Below are 15,582 nucleotides of genomic sequence, written 5' to 3'. Positions count from 1 at the left end.
GGAAGCTGGCAAAGAAGAGGCTGCTGGGTGCTGGTGGGGGCGGGGAGGGGACTGGCCCTGAGGAAGAAAATGAGAACAGTAGCAGCTTTGCCCCCAGGCAGATCTTGAGTTCCCGACCCCCTGAAGAGAAGGCAGGGATCTAGGCTAGGAGCTAGAGCTGGGGTCAGGTAACATTCAGGGGGAGACTTAAGGCCCAGCGACAGCAACCAGAATGGGGAGAGGGCCTCCCTGTTCCTTACAGCTGCTAAGGGAGGGGGCACTGAGACAGAGATCTTCCCGACAGTCCTGGCTCCAGGGAGGGGGCAGCTCTTCCAGGGCCCCAACTTTCCGGCTCCTCCTCCCAGTGGCCTCCAGGATGCCCTTCCGTCCTCTGCAGCACCTTCGTTTACAGGTTGTCTTTTCTATTTTATGCCTGCATGTCCTTTGCATTTCAGATTCTTTAGATTGGATGCATGGTCACGCTGGGACCAAGAAGAGCCACTCCACAGTGTATTTGATTCCCCTTTTAGCAATAAAGTTAACACCATTTCTTCCAGACCCCAAGCCACCTACGACTTCCACTCCCTCTCCAGCCCTGTCCTCCCCACCCCCGCAAAACTGGGTCCACTGCTAATTTGTCAAAAAAGTAATTGTTTCAAAAAAAAAAAAAAACCACAAAAACAAAAAATACACCAAACAAACAAATGGGAACCCTGCCCTGAAATGTCCAAACACCTGACTGTTGACACTTGAACATTTTTATATTATAAATAAAATCAGAAATAACTCATGTTTGACTGTGTGTGCCTAGCCCCCTGGTGGGGAGAGAAGACAAGGAGGACCTGGGTGGAGATGGATGGATGCCGGTGTGGAGACTGGAGAGGGCCAGGGTAGTCCCAGGGAGGAAAAGACAGTCCCTCCAATCTACCTGGCTTCAGCCCCTAGGACAGGCTGCAATCCTCCTCCCTTTTCCAAGAATATTCACAAGGTATCCCCCCTACCTGCCAGGGAACCTGTCCAAGGGGCTGATGCATATTACTCTGCTTTGAGCTCAGTCTCAGAACCCTGGCCCAGTTCCTACCCTGGAGCTACTGGGACTGCACTGAGGCAGCAATTTCCGGCCTATGTGGGTGAGAAGGGAAGGCTTGTGGGGTTGGCACTAGGGCAGCTGAGGCAAGATGACCCTTGCGGCCTCAGGCATGTCACAGGCAAAGCCCGGACATGCAAGATGGCATAATGGGTACCCTTGGCTGCCAGGAAGACCACAGCTGCTGCAGCTTGTAAGCCCACAGGGTGTTGTGCTTCTCCCAGCTTTATAGCCCCTCAGAGCCAGGGCCTGTCTAAACCTGCAGTCCCTGATGAAGGCATAGAGAAGGCAGATGGAGGTCCAGGGTTAAGAAGCCTTTTCCCTCGTTGACTCATTTATTAAACCAGTGCCCAGTGCCAGGAACCCTTATGCTCCAGCCAGACACAAGGGAGTCTTCTATCCAGAGGTCTCAGGTGGTTGACTTGAGTGTGCGCATGCACAGATGCCCCTAGAATGTGTGTGGTCAGTTTAGAGACCTACAAATGGGAGGGCCGGAGAGGCTTAAGGTTGAGAGGAGTTGAACTCCAGTTCCAGCTCTGCCCTCCTTGGCGGTGTGACTTCTCTAGGCTGCTGTTTCCTCAGCTGTAAAGTGGTGATGCTGACACCTACCTCAAAGGATTGTTGTGGAGATTATATATAAAGCACCCAGGAATGCTTCTGGCACATGATGCCTATTAATGGTTAATTTGATGATGATGGTATCCTGTGCTTTGCATTCTTGAATCACAGAATGGCAAAAGCTGGATGAAACGGAGGTGATGAGGAAAAGTAAAGAACTAAAGTCATTGTGTTCACTGTGGGGGTGCTGGGGGAAAAAAGCACCTGTTACAAAGAAACAAAGGAAAGAGTGAACTAGATGGTATATAAACCTGCAAATCACTGATCTCTCCCAGGCCCCATCTTGTGATCTCATCCAGATCCCTTTGCTAGCTCTGAGTTAGTTTACTGTTGGCTTTAAAATTTTCTGACAGCCAATAATTCCTCTATATGACTTCTGACCTCTATGTGAACCCCAATAATTGTGAATGACTTCTTGGTGAACCCATTGACCTTTTCACAAACCCTCAGGGTCAAATTTGACCCTTCTGAGGGCTCTGAGTTGCTGTTACCTTCTAAATTTTCAGTTAGAAACCACCTCTGACTCCAGTGAACCCACCTGACCTCTATGTGGACCTCAATAATTGTGACTGATGTCTTGGTGAACCTCCCCTGGACTTTTTATGACCCCAGGTAGTTGTATTGAATAGTTTGGTAGTTTGGTTTTCTGCTCTGGATCCTAAAACACCCACCAGGAGTCTAAGGCCAGAACCTAATGGAATTCACCCCCCATTCATTTCACAGGTATGAATGGGACCTGGGAGAGATGTGGCCAGAGAGGCTCATTTCCCCCTCTGTTTCTCAAATTTCTGCCTTGAGATGTCCTTAGTGTGGCCCATCAGGAAGAGGTATAGCCCTGTTAAGGGACTTTCCTGCTACCACCCTGCCCTCCAGGAGCATTCAGGACATTCAGGTGGCTTCCTGAATCAGAGTCTTCTTCTCCACTCCAGTCCTTTCTTCTCTCTCTGCCAGGTCAGTTTTGGCTTTCTCCCCAGTGCTCCCAGGGTTCCAAATGGTAATGGTGACTGCCTGTCCCTTCTCCACTAGACTGTGAGCCCCATGTGGACAGAGAGCTGCTCAGTCCTTTTCTCACCGCACTATCCTCAGCACCTAGCGCAGTGTGCAGCACTAGTGATCTTCAATGAATAAGAAAATGAAGGTTGAAGAAACACTGTGGTCAAGGGTCAGCCCCCAGAAGTCCCTGAGCCCACAGCCACTTCCCAGGACCACCAGGTGGCGCAAACCACTTAATAGCATCTCACCCGCGGTCCTCCAGCCCCTGGATTTGGACAGTCCTGGAAAATGGGCATATTCCGGGCGGAAGTTGGGGGAAATATGATGGTCCATTAGAATGCAGGAAAAAATATATTAGAACTTTCATTAGGTTTATTTTCATCTCATCTTTTTAAATTTCTATTTTTGTGTATGTTTTATAATGTACATAATATTTTAGTACAGTAGTACATGTATATAATTTACAATAAATAATTATACAATTAAGAAAATGAACTAAAGATTTTTTTTACTGATGGGAGACATCACTAGTGCTCAGGGAAGCCTGTCTGCAGCAGACAGAAACTTGCTCCTCTGCTTTCACTCACCCACCCTCATGAGGTGGAGGGTGGGAAGTTGACCCCAAAAATCAAAGACCTTTGAGCCAGCATGGAGAAAGTACAGAGAGCTCTGTTATGTTACATTGCTCTTTCAAGTTCATTTAAATGAACACTTACTTCCCCTCAGCAAAACGAAGGGCCCAGATGGTTTGGGTATAAAATACACATTAGCTAATCCAAATTAAATAATCTGGATTTAAATCACTATATATTTCCACAGACTCATACATACCTTGTATCAAATGTGAGCGTGCTTGTACATGTTAGGTACTTATTAAGATAACCCAACCTTGCCACTAACTCAATATGTTACCACATATCAAAATGCTGCCCAAACTAATCTATTTTAAAAGTATAAAGGACCTGCTCATCATAGCTCACTGAAGGCCCATCACCTCCACCGCTGGTCCGTCTGAGGAATTCAGGGTTTACAAGATACTAGGCTGATCATCACATGGCAGAGTTTTCCATCCTTCTCAGGCATGTCCTTAACTAGCATTTCTGAGTCACTGGAAGAGTGAAAGAAATATCAGCTTAAAAACCAATCAGCAACTTCTTACTCCACCTTTCCCCAAGACCAGGAATTAATGGCTTCCATAACCTTCCTCCACCAAACATCTTTGGGCTTGTTGACAAGTGGCTGTTTGCAAGGCAGAGTGTCTTTTATTCTGGGAGCAGTAGGTCTGTAAAAGAGGCCACCTCTGGAGCTCAGAGACCTGGCAGCACCAACATAAAGACCAAAATATAAACAAGGCCATGGTCCCATCCCACTAACACCCCAGAATGCCCATGGGACAGATGGGGTAGCATACACACACACACGCGCTGTCTATTTATTCCAAACATCAACTGTAAGAGCAGTGTAAGTCACAGGTCAGCCGGAAGAGGAGAAAAGGGAGTGAGAGAAGGTCAGCACCTTCTGTCCCAGAGTGTCTGGGCCACCAAGGGGCCAGGTAACAGCCTTTCTCACTAACAGGTAGAGTTCTGAAATAGGCTTTCCTTCATCTTATTTCATCTTGATATCAATGCCAAAATCATCTTTAAAGGGTTCCTTATATATATATAATTCTCATATATATACATTTTTGTCCATATAAAAGAAAGTAGGAGTGGCCTCCATGAATGGAAGGTGAGGTGGACACACACATGAGTAGACAGCTTGACATCAAGAGAGCAGGCCCAGGTCCTGGATTATTGCAAAGGGAGGCAGGAGAACAGGGCGTGGTTCCAGAAGCTACGGGGTGGGTGACGTGGGCAGGATGGTGCCGGTGGTCCACAGACCTGCTGCTGTTCAAGTCTGAGGAAGGTGGATGAGAACAGGTGGAGACCCAAGCTGACAGCTGGAGTCCAGACCTGCCCTTGGGAACAAGAGAGCTGAGGGAAGGAACTTGTGAGAAGGGGAGGAGGGCCTACAAAGCCAGCTGCCCTTCCTTCTCCTCCAGTGAGATCATCGCTAGAGCATGCACACAACTGGCCTAGACAATGAGGGTTGGTGGTAGAGAGGAATGTGAGGGCTGGAGAGAAGGTCTGAGACCCAGTTCAACCCCAGAAAGCAAGAAGATCAGTGCCACAAAGAATATCTCCATCTCCCTGGGCCACAGGGCTCTCCACACCCCTCTGGCTGCCTGTCAACTGCCTGGAGCTGGCACGAGTGGCCCCTGGCTGGAATTGTGCTCACTGACCCCTCTAGGGACATTTGCCTGCCTCTGGGGCCTGCCCATCCACACCAGCTAAGTGTCAGGCCCTGTGGTATCCTTTGTAACTCTGCTGCCAGTCATAGTCCCGTGGCCCTGACTGAGGGCGGGGCTTGAATGTGTCTTGCGCAGAGAAGGATCGTCCCCTTCCAGAGTGGCCAGTCGGGCCTCAATCCGCTCCAGGTCGTCTGAGCCCACTTTGATTTTCACAGCCAGGAGGTGGATATAGGTCTCATAACGGCTTTTCTAGAAAAAAGGCAGAGAAAGGCCAAAAACAAAGTCAAAGGACAAACAAGAAAATGCAAAAAAAGAAAGTATTTGGACCTTATGTAACAAAAGACTAATTTCCTTATTATTCAGAGTGCTCTCACAAATCAATAAAAAGGAGATAAACAATCCAATTAAAAAATAGGCAAGGGGCATACACAGAACTTTAACTCCTAATTTTAAAAGTTAAGGGGCAATGATGAGTATGACAGCAAAAGTACAAATAACCAAAATAAAAGTTGACAGATGAGATTATAAAATTTAAAACTCTTATGTATCAGGGTGCCTGGGTGGCTCAGTCAGTTAAGGGTTTGTCTTCAGCTCAAGTCATGATCCCAGGGTCTTGGATTGACCCACCCCCATCAGGCTCCCTGCTTCAGTGGGGAGTCTGCTTCTCCCTCTCCCTTTGCCCCGCCCCCTGCTTGTGTTCTCTTTCTCTCTCTCATAAATAATAAAAAATAATCTTTAAAATAAAGGTAAAAGTGCCCTAAATGAAATCTTTAAAAAAAAAAATCTTTTTTTTAAATTTTTTAAAAATCTTTGTGTATCAAAGGACAATCAATAGAGTGAAAAGGCAATCCACAGAGTGGAAAAAAATATTTGCAAATCCTCTGATAAGGGTCTACTATCAAGAATATATGAAAAACTCCTACAATTCAACAACAGAAATACAACCCAAAGAAGACATACAAATAGTCAATAAGCTCATAAAATGGCATTCAACACAACTTGTCATCAGGGAAATGCACCTCAAAACCACAAAGAGATACCCTCTCACACCTATTGGAACACCTACTATCAGAGAAAAGTCAGAGAATGAGTGTTGGTGAAGGTGTAGGAAGATTAGAACCCTCATGTGCTGCTGGTGGGAACCGTGGCCTACCGCCATAGGAAACAGTCTGGGGTGCCTGGTGGCTCTTGGTTTTGGTTCAGGTCATGATCCCAGGGTCAATGAGATGGAGCCCTCCACAGGGCTCATCGCTCACTGGGAAGTCTGCTTGAAATCCTCTCTCTCCTTCTCTCTCTCTGCCATACTCTAATAAATAAATAAATATTTTTTTCCAAAAAAGGAAACAGTATGGTTGTTCTTCAGCATTAAAAATAATATTGCCTTGTACTCCAGCAGTACCACTTCTGAGTATATACCCAAAAGAATTTAAGGCAGGTTTCAGAAATATGTGCATACCCAAGTTCATAACAACACTACTTACAAAAGCCAAAAGATGAAAGCAACCCAAATGTCCAGCAGCAGATGAAAAGATAAGATGTGGTATCTACATACAATGGAATAGTATTCCGCCTTAAAAAGGAAGGAAATTCTAACACATGCTGCAACATCGATAAACTTGAGCATAAGCCAGCCACAAAAACACAAATTCTATATTATTCCACTAATATGCAGTAACTAGAGGAATCTGCAGAGACAGAAACTACAACAGTGTTTGCCAAGGATGGGGCAGGGGGAGTTGGAGAAGAGTTGCTCTTTGATGGGTATAGAGTTTCAGTTTGGGAAGATGAAAAAGTTCTGGAGATTGGTTGTACAACAGTGTGAGTAGGCTTAATACTACTGAACTACACATTTTAAAATGGTTAACATGATAAATTTTATTTTTTAATTTTTTAAGATTTTATTTATTTATTTATTTGAGAGAGAGAGACAGAGATAGAGAACATGAGCAGGGATGAGAGGGAGAAGTAGTCTCCCCGCTGACCCAGGGCCCCAGGATCATGACCTGAGCCCAAGGCAGATGCTCAACCAACTGAGCCAGCCAGGTGCCCTGCACAATTAAAGAATTTTTAATTCAAATTAAAATGGCAATGAGATACCCCTTACTAAAGCTATCATATTGGTGATTAAAACATTCAGGAGTGTCCACTGCTGGTGAGTAACAAACAGAGAAGTACATTCATGAGCTATTTAAAGTATTATAAACCTGGGGTGGGGAGGTGCTGGGTGGCTCAGTCATGAACCATTGGACTCTTGATTTCAGCTCAGGTCATGATCTCAGGGTTGTGAGATCCATCCCTGTGTTGGGCTCCATGCTAGATGTGGAGCCTGCTTAAGATTCTCTCTCTCTCAGGGGGGTGGGTGGGGGCATGGGGTACTGGGTGACAGGCATTAGGATTGCACATGACGTGATAAACAGTGGGTGTTATACAAAACTGATGAATTAGTGAACTCTACATCTAAAACTAATAATGTACTATATGTTGGCTAATTGAATTTAAATTTTTTAAAAAATTGTCTCTCTCCCTCTGCCCCTTCCCCCACCCCTCTCTCTCAAAAAAAAAAAAAAAAGTGTTATAAATAGGTAAACATTTAGGAGGGAAATTTGGCTGACTATAACTGAGGGCCTGACTCTGAGCTTCCAGCCCTCACCACAGTCAGAAGAGGCTGAGGTCCTAGAAGAAGCAATGACAAACAGTGAGAAGACACTGTTCTCACACAACTCTGCCACATGAACAGAAAGACCCTTCACTGTTGGGCTTCACCTCCCCTCCCTCCATACTCCCCCAGTTCAGCCAGGGTAAGTGAGAAAGACCAGAATGCCAGAGTCACACTCAGTCATTTGGGCTAGGATCCTGGTTCCTACACTTCTTAACCGTCGCCTCAAGGAAGTGGTCTGCCCTCTCCAAGCCTCAATTTTCCCATCTATAAAATGCAGATAAAAACCCATTTCAACAGAGTTGACATGAGGATTAAATCAATCAGTACAAGGGAATCATGCTGACAACTGGCAAGAGATCAGTCCACTGTAGTTTTTGTCATCCCTTTTTTTTTCTTTTTAAACATTGCAGAGAGAGTGGATCTGAGAAGATTTTGAAAGCTGTACCACTTTATTTTTTGAAAGGTCAGGATCTTCCCTGGGAACTCTCCTCTCTTCCTCACGCTTCAGCAGAAAATAAATGTAGAAATGCAGAGACTGAGATCGGTGACTTACTGCCTTTCCTGCCCCAAAGGTTCCATCTAAGCCTCTATATGGTCCACACCCACCCCAAGCAGGTCAATACAAAGCCCAGTCCAAAAGGGACCAGTGGTTCCTGCCTCCCTCCCTGAGGCTGGCCCCCTCTCGTTCACCTGATGAAGGCGATGCTCCATCAGCTCCATTTACAGAGCATCAGGAGGCAGAATCAGGGTGGGGGCCAGAGAGAGGCAAGATGGAGGGGAGGGAGAACTTAGTTGCTGTGCCTGATAAATATCTGTGGAAGAGGAAAGGGAGACAAAAGTGGGATGGGTCGCGCAGGTGGGCTTGAGCTGTTTATGGTTTTGTTGTAACAGCTCTCCGAGAGGCTGGGTCGTGGTGGGGGGTTATCGCCCTCGACCCACAAGGACGACAAGAAGCCCCAGTTCGGATGCATCTTCTCTCTCTTTATTTCCACAAGTCTACACACTTATATACGTTTACATGACCAATCAGCGAGCAGGGTACAGGAGGGAGCGAATCAGGCTGTGCACCTAAACGAACAACTTCGCTAGCCACCAATGCTGTTTACTTCCTCTTTGGGCGTTCCGCTTAGTCTCATGAGGCAATCCTAACCTGGCAACTAGCCAGGCGCCATCTTTTAATGGCGGAGGCCGCCCTGGCCAGGGGCCTGCCTCCGACAGGAGGTGTGGAAGTGAGGAGGGTCTTGAGAAGAGTGGGGGCCAACTTGTGCTCTTTGAAAGACACAAGTGAGGCACAACTGTTTGATGAACAACTGGCAGCCAGACTGCACAGGCCGGCCCACAGGAGGCCCTGCGTGGCTCATGACTGGCTCAGGGGAGCTCCCAAAGTGGAGAACCCTCAAACCAGGAGCCCCCGGCTGCAGAATGATATTGGTGACAGGAGAAGGAGGAGAGCTGGCTTCCTCCTGCCCCAGCCCTGTCCTTCGCAATAGCGCCCAAGTAGAACCCACCTCAAAAGTGAGATAGTGCTCCTTCAGCCGGTTCTCCTCAGCCTCCTTGGACTTGACGCCCTTCTCAATGGGGTGACACCTGTGCTCAGCCAGCTCCGCAGTCACCTGCCTCAACTTATTCTCATGAGAACGCAGCTGCTCCTCCTACAAAGACAAGCCCCGGACTATGAGGTCCCACTCTCAAGAAGTCATAGACGTGAGTCTGCACCTGTCATGCTGGATCTGCTTCCACAAAGGAAAACTGAGGCCTGGCCAGTGTCATCAAGTATGTGGGGGACCTAAGGGAGTGGTCCTCCACCCTCCTCCTTCCCACCTTGCTTTCACTGGCATCAGCCCTCCTAAATAAATCCACAGCAGACTCGGGAGATGAGAGACCCTCACACTAGAAGGCCCACACAGACACCTGACACAGACACACCATCCCACCAGAACCAACATCCCACACTGGTTCATATGGACTCACACATGCACACACAAACACAGTGGACCAAGGGACAGTCTGGCCATGGCTACGCTTGGCTCCATATGAGGCACACATTCTCTTGGATTCTTGCCCAGGCACACGTGATGGTCAAAGTCCCAGCATCACACGCAGACAGTCAGAGACACTGTCACTCAGGGACAAGTGTGTGCATACGTCTCACCCACCAAAGTACAGGCAGACTACTTGTTTCTGTGTGGGCAACGAGCTGCGTGTGTGTGCACATGTGTGATGCATGTGTGCGGTGGGGGGGTGTGTACCCAGCAGGTGTGCATGCACATGTGCACACGAGTCCCCATATGGTAAATGCATGCGTGGGCTGTGTGGAGGGGGCACCATCTGCACACGCACAGGGACTCTGGGCAGAAGCTGTCGCTGAGGGGCTGAGCGGACAGACCCAAGACAAGGGCCCGCTATGAAAGAGGCCCTGACAAAGACAGAAAGTATGGAGCTCCTCCTGCCCTCCGCCTCCCAAGGGGTGCTCCACCATGTATCCTCTCCTCTCCAGAAAACCTCTGAAAAACTCAAGTACTGATGAGCAAGAGGTTTTTTAGGATTACCAATAAAATAATTCAGGGTAAGTAAGAAGAGCAAAAGAGCCCTAGATGAGGACCCAGCCTGTCTCCCTGTGACACATACAGTCTCTCACATCCAAGCTCAGACATGCACCATGCCCAAGACCCACAATGACATCAACAGGCTATTACACCATTGGCAGAGAAGAATGCAGGCCTCTGTGTGGTGCCTGTATTATCCACCCCACTGAGGGTGGCCTCAGTCTTCCTATCTTTAAATGGGCATGGGGTGCAACGGGGATGGAGAAGATCTGTCTCTTCACCCTGTCTCTTAGCCCAAGACCAGGCACCATATAGGAGATGAGGTAGAGACTGCTGAATGGCGGCAGTGGGGAGAGGTGCTGGACGCAGCCTGAGGAGGTGGTGTTGGGGTCCCAGGAGATCATACCTGGCAGAGGCGAGTGGTGCAGGAGGGCAGCAGGGGCCGACAGAACTTCTTCATGGAGCTGACAGCAGCAGGGAAGGAGGGGGCCGAGAAGATGGCAGCTACCAGGTTGATCCTAAGGATCCAGGACAGCATTTCTTCCTTGCTCCTGGGGACAGGAGGAGAAGGAAGAGGGCACCAGCTCCTCACAATAGGACTCCCTGTCCCCTACCCAGCACCCAGGACCCACTGCTATCCTGGCACAGGGTGGGAGTCACTCCTTTCACAAAGGGGGACAAAGGAGTGAGGGGGGATGGCAGAATGGGGGCTGGGTGGGTCCGGTCAAGTCTGTGTAGGGAGCTCGCCTCTGTCCCAGCTTCTGGGTTAAGACCTAGATTTTCACATGGAAAGAAAGTTCTCTAGGTCCAGAGTTAACAGTCATGGGTCAATGGGCCCAGACTGATCCCTGGATCAGTGGATCCTAGAAACAGGCAAGGGGTATCCCCACTCAGGCCTCTGGCTCCTGCCCCACTACCTCGCCCACAATGCCCACTCCCATCCTGAGAGGTCCTCTACCAGCCTCTCTGCTTTTAAGCTCCTCTGACATATGAAACTCCAATCTCAAGTCACAGAATAGGATTTAGAGGAGTGGAGGGAAGGCCTTCCAGGGACACTGTAAGCCGAGTCTTTCCCATTCGTTTCCCCACCCCGATTTACAGTGAGGGAGGATTCATTACGACCCCATTTGCCCTGATGTAGGGACTTCAGTGTGCACCAGAATGTTTGGCCTGTTAGAAGACAACTGCTGGCCCAGCCCCGAAGCTGCTGATTCAGTAGGTCTATGTGGGGCCAGAAAAACTGCATTTCTAACGTGTTTCCAGGAGATGCTGATAGGCCCACACTTGAGAATCTGTACTTCAGGGGACCCCAACTGTCAGTCTGTGCCACGCAAACACACTCACTCTTATGGCTGACACACTCACTCTTATGGCTGACATGAGGCAAGCCGACAGCACCTCACCTAAGGCGGGTGAGGAGCAGGGTGCAGTCAGTCAAGGCTGTAGGCCCTGAGTGCAGGGTGGGAGGGAGGGCCTCCCATTCCTACTTACGGTGCCTGGAAGAGGAAGACCCTCCAGTCAGCTGTCTTCAGCTTGAGCACATTGGACTTCTTGCTGTAGTCAGAGGCCCTGGTGGCCAGAGCATGGTGCACGCGAATGGCATTCTTCAGGTCGCCCTCGGACAGAGCTTTGTCAGGCCTGTACTCATCCTGGACAAGTGGGCCGGGGGCAGGCAAGCCTCTGTCATCACCAGGCTTGGGTTTGCTAACCCACACTTCCTCCATCCTCGCGAGCCCTCCCTCGTGCTCCCACCCCTGTCCCTCCCCTCCCTCCATTCTTTAGGTCTTGACACTGTGGTACCATGCCCACCCCAACAAAGCCCACCAGCCACTCCTCTCCACAGCCTGATTTGTCCCAAGGCTCAGAGCTTCCACTGTGTATCTTCTGAGCCCTGGTATTTGAAAGATTCCTCCCTGAAAACCCGAAGCTCTGTGAGCCCGAGTCAGGCTTTAATGAGGGAAGGACTCAGCATCTGCCTAAGCCCCAGGTCCTGCCAGGGACACTCTGGGCACCACTAGATAGGGGCCAGTTGAAGGACAGCACTGACCCTTCCTGGGTAAGGGCTCTGGGGCAGTCTCTCACCTTCTGTAGATATAGGATGGTCCCTTTGAGCACCGCGTAGAATTTCTTCCAGCCACGCCTTCCACGGGGTGCTAGGGATGGGGGTATGGGTAGTGCAGCCACAACTATGCAGCCCGATATCTCCTCCCCTGCATGCCCCTGCATGTCTACCAGGGTGTGCATCCCTAGAGCAGTGACTATGGGAGCCAGAACCTCTCCCCTGAACTAGCATCCCTCCCCATGCCCCTTCCCCCGCCTGACACCCACTCCTCTTGCCATCCATGTCGGCGTGAGTCTTCCGAGTCAGCACACCATGCTTGTAGGTGGTAGCGCTGAGAGCCTGCGGGATATCCAGGAAGGGGTTGCCACCATCCAAGATCCGTGTCACTTTCTTGGTGCCTGTCCCAAACTTGTCATCCACCAGCTCAGACAGTGATTTCCTCAGCTCGTCCTCATCACTAGGAAAATGCTAGGCCTGAGCACCATCTCCATGGAAGCCTTAGCCCCACATGGACATGTTCTCTCCCCCACCAACCCATCTTTAGGAAAGAGTCAGAGGTAATGAGCAGAGATAAGAAGGTTCTGATTCCAGATCACAGATCCAGATCTTTGATCTGTCCCCTCACTCTTCAATTCTGACCCATGTCCTCTGAGCTCTGATTCTTGGCCTCCAAGTCCTCTCTAATCCTTACCACTGACTACAAAGGTGGAGACCTTACTAATTTTATTCCTGGTCTTTCTTCTCCTCTTTCCAACCCTGAAAGCCCAGTCCCAGGGAGCTGTGACCCATAGCCAGACTGAAGTGGCTGCCCAAGCCCCACAGACACTGTCTGAGCTGGCCCTGGGCCAGTAGATGAGGACCCTAAAGTTTAGGTTCCCCATTAGAGCCCTGGGAGAAAATGTCAGCTCTTCCCAGGGTTGTTGGGCTTCCTAACAATCCTTACATGTGTGACCTCTACATGAACCCAAAGACCAAGGTTGCCTTGGGGAGCACAGGAGGCTGGGGGGCAGCCACTTTCCCCAGAAGCCTCTCAGTCTCCTGACCCAGCAAGGTCACCACACCTCTTTCCAGATGGCTGGGCACCTCCAGGTCTCACTGCCTTTGCAGGGGAAGAAGTTGGCAGACAACCACCTCTCTCTACTGCCAAGAGAAGTCACTACATAAATATGGTCATATTCTTAGTGTTATAGGGGGATTCGTGCCTCCTGTCTGCCTACCTCCCAAAACGGGAAGAGCTATCATCATTGGAATAGTGCCAATATCCCCAGTACAGAGAATAAGTTATAGACATCATGAAACTAAAGTCACAGTTTAATTAATTCCATACAAGTTTAACATTGTACACTTTTTATCAAGACAGAAAATGTACCCTAAGGGGAACTTAACACCTGGTGCTGGCCAGCTGGACAGGGGTCACCAGAGCTGTGGTTTGGGAGAAATCAGCACCATGGAGAGTGACAGGAGTGTCCTCCAGGCACCGTCAGCCACTCCCCCTTCTCCTTCCCAGTGATTCACTTTCCCTATACCTGTGCCCATGGGTACTACTCACATGGCCCATTCCAGCTTTTCGTTCTTGATAGAGTTGTAAAGGGTCTAGGACAGAGGAAAAGAGAAAGAGAGGAGTTCAGATGAAGAGTCAGAGAAATCTCCATCTACCTTTAGTAATGTGGTTGCAGTGAGGAAGCAACTTTCTAGTCAGTGGGACAAAATAAATGTTTGATTCACAACTGTTGGATGGGCGAATGAATGAGGGATGGGTTGGGTGGGTAGATGGTTGTTTAGATGAATGGGTGTATAGATTTGAGGAAGAGTTGGGTAGATAGGTTGGTGGGTAGGTGGATGGGTGGGGAAATGGGTGAATGTGTGAGGGGAGGGGCAGGCGAATGATTTTCTGGGTAGGTGAATGGATAAAAGGATTGGGGCTTGTGAGGTTGGGTAAATGGGTAGATGGGGAGAAGAGGATAGGTGGGTGTTGGGACTGGGATTATTTAGTCTCACTTACAAATACATTCTTAACAAGTCCTTCTGGATGGTAAAGAAGATAATTATAAGAAGAGTGACAGAGACAATGTCCTATTTTTTGGCCTCCAGACCCACTATCGAACTCCCTTCCTGGTATCATCATATCTTTCAAACTCACTATCTGAAACTGAACTCATCAGGACACTTGGGTGGCTCAGTCAGTTGAGTATCTGACTCTTGATTTCAGCTCAGGTCATGATCTCCGGGTGGTAAGATCAAACCCTGCATCAGGCTCTGTGCTGGGTGTGAAGCCTGCTTAAGATTCTCTCTCTCCGGGGCACCTGGGTGGCTCAATGGGTTAAAGCCTCTACCTTCGGCTCAGGTCATGATCCCAGGGTCCTGGGATAGAGCCCCACATGGGGCTCTCTGCTCAGCAGGGAGCCTGCTTTCCTTCCTCTCTCTCTCTGCCTGCCTCTCTGCCTACTTGTGATCTCTCTCTGTCAAATAAATAAATTTTTAAAAATTTTTTTTTAAATTTTTTCTCTCCCTCTCCTTCTGCCCCTCTTCCTGCTCACTCTCGCACTCTCTTAAATAAATCTTTAAAAAATAAAAATAAAAAATAAAACTGGGGGTGCCTGGGTGGCTCAGTGGGTTAAGCCGCTGCCTTCGGCTCAGGTCATGATCTCAGGGTCCTGGGATCGAGTCCCGCATCGGGCTCTCTGCTCGGCAGGGAGCCTGCTTCCTCCTCTCTCTCTCTGCCTGCCTCTCTGCCTACTTGTGGTCTCTCTCTGTCAAATAAATAAATAAAATCTTTAAAAAAAATAAAAATAAAAAAAAATAAAACTGAACTCCTCATTTACCCCCTAAAAAACCTGCTCCTCTTCCTCCAAAGCAGAGAACTGACCAGGCCTAAAAGGCCAGAGTTCCACCCTGAGCTTCAGCTTTAGGGGAAAACTAGAATCCCATAATTCCTGGTGATGTTGGAGAAATGAGTGAGTTTTTCCCTGTGGTGATGACAATGACATTTGTAGTGATGGTGGTGGTAGAGATAAAGGTGCTGGTGACGGCAGTGGCAGCTATGACAACTGTTGGTAGCTTTGAGGGTTACTGTGACAGCAATGAAGAGAATGGAGTGTTAAAACAAATCTCATAAAGTGTACCCCTCTGTCTAACTCAGGAACAGGTAACAGTCAAATGTTGAACTGGATGGTCACTAACTCTATCCCGAAGTCATGGTGGCCCTGACCCCAGTATTAAAAACATAGACTTTCGGAAGGGCCTGGCTGGCTCAGTCAGGGATCTTGGGGTCATGAGTTCGAGTACTATGTTCCATGTAGAGATTACTTTTTTTTAAGATTTATGTATTTATTTGAGGAGCGGAGGGGC

The 15,582-nt window shown here is 48.7% G+C and overlaps 1 protein-coding gene across 2 annotated transcripts in view; it reads right to left on the bottom strand.

The window, feature by feature from the left end:
* Positions 1 to 4,373: 4,373 nt before the first annotated feature.
* The window catches only part of PSD2 (pleckstrin and Sec7 domain containing 2), a 54,182-nt gene continuing 42,973 nt past the window's right edge, over positions 4,374 to 15,582 (bottom strand). For both annotated transcript variants that reach the window (XM_059417720.1, XM_059417721.1), the window contains exons 9-15: positions 13,784 to 13,827; positions 12,501 to 12,691; positions 12,255 to 12,325; positions 11,664 to 11,821; positions 10,579 to 10,723; positions 9,135 to 9,278; positions 4,374 to 5,216 (exon numbers count right to left, since the gene is read on the bottom strand). In XM_059417720.1, coding sequence (XP_059273703.1) covers positions 5,007 to 5,216; positions 9,135 to 9,278; positions 10,579 to 10,723; positions 11,664 to 11,821; positions 12,255 to 12,325; positions 12,501 to 12,691; positions 13,784 to 13,827 — 963 coding nt within the window. In that variant the 3' untranslated portion in view covers positions 4,374 to 5,006. The remainder of the gene's footprint in view (positions 5,217 to 9,134; positions 9,279 to 10,578; positions 10,724 to 11,663; positions 11,822 to 12,254; positions 12,326 to 12,500; positions 12,692 to 13,783; positions 13,828 to 15,582) is intronic.

This window comes from Mustela nigripes, chromosome 12, assembly GCF_022355385.1.
Source record: "Mustela nigripes isolate SB6536 chromosome 12, MUSNIG.SB6536, whole genome shotgun sequence".
In the NCBI taxonomy this organism is placed as follows: domain Eukaryota; kingdom Metazoa; phylum Chordata; class Mammalia; order Carnivora; family Mustelidae; genus Mustela; species Mustela nigripes.
The sequence above is the reverse complement of the archived record's forward strand: the minus strand, read 5'-3'. Positions and strand labels throughout refer to the sequence as shown.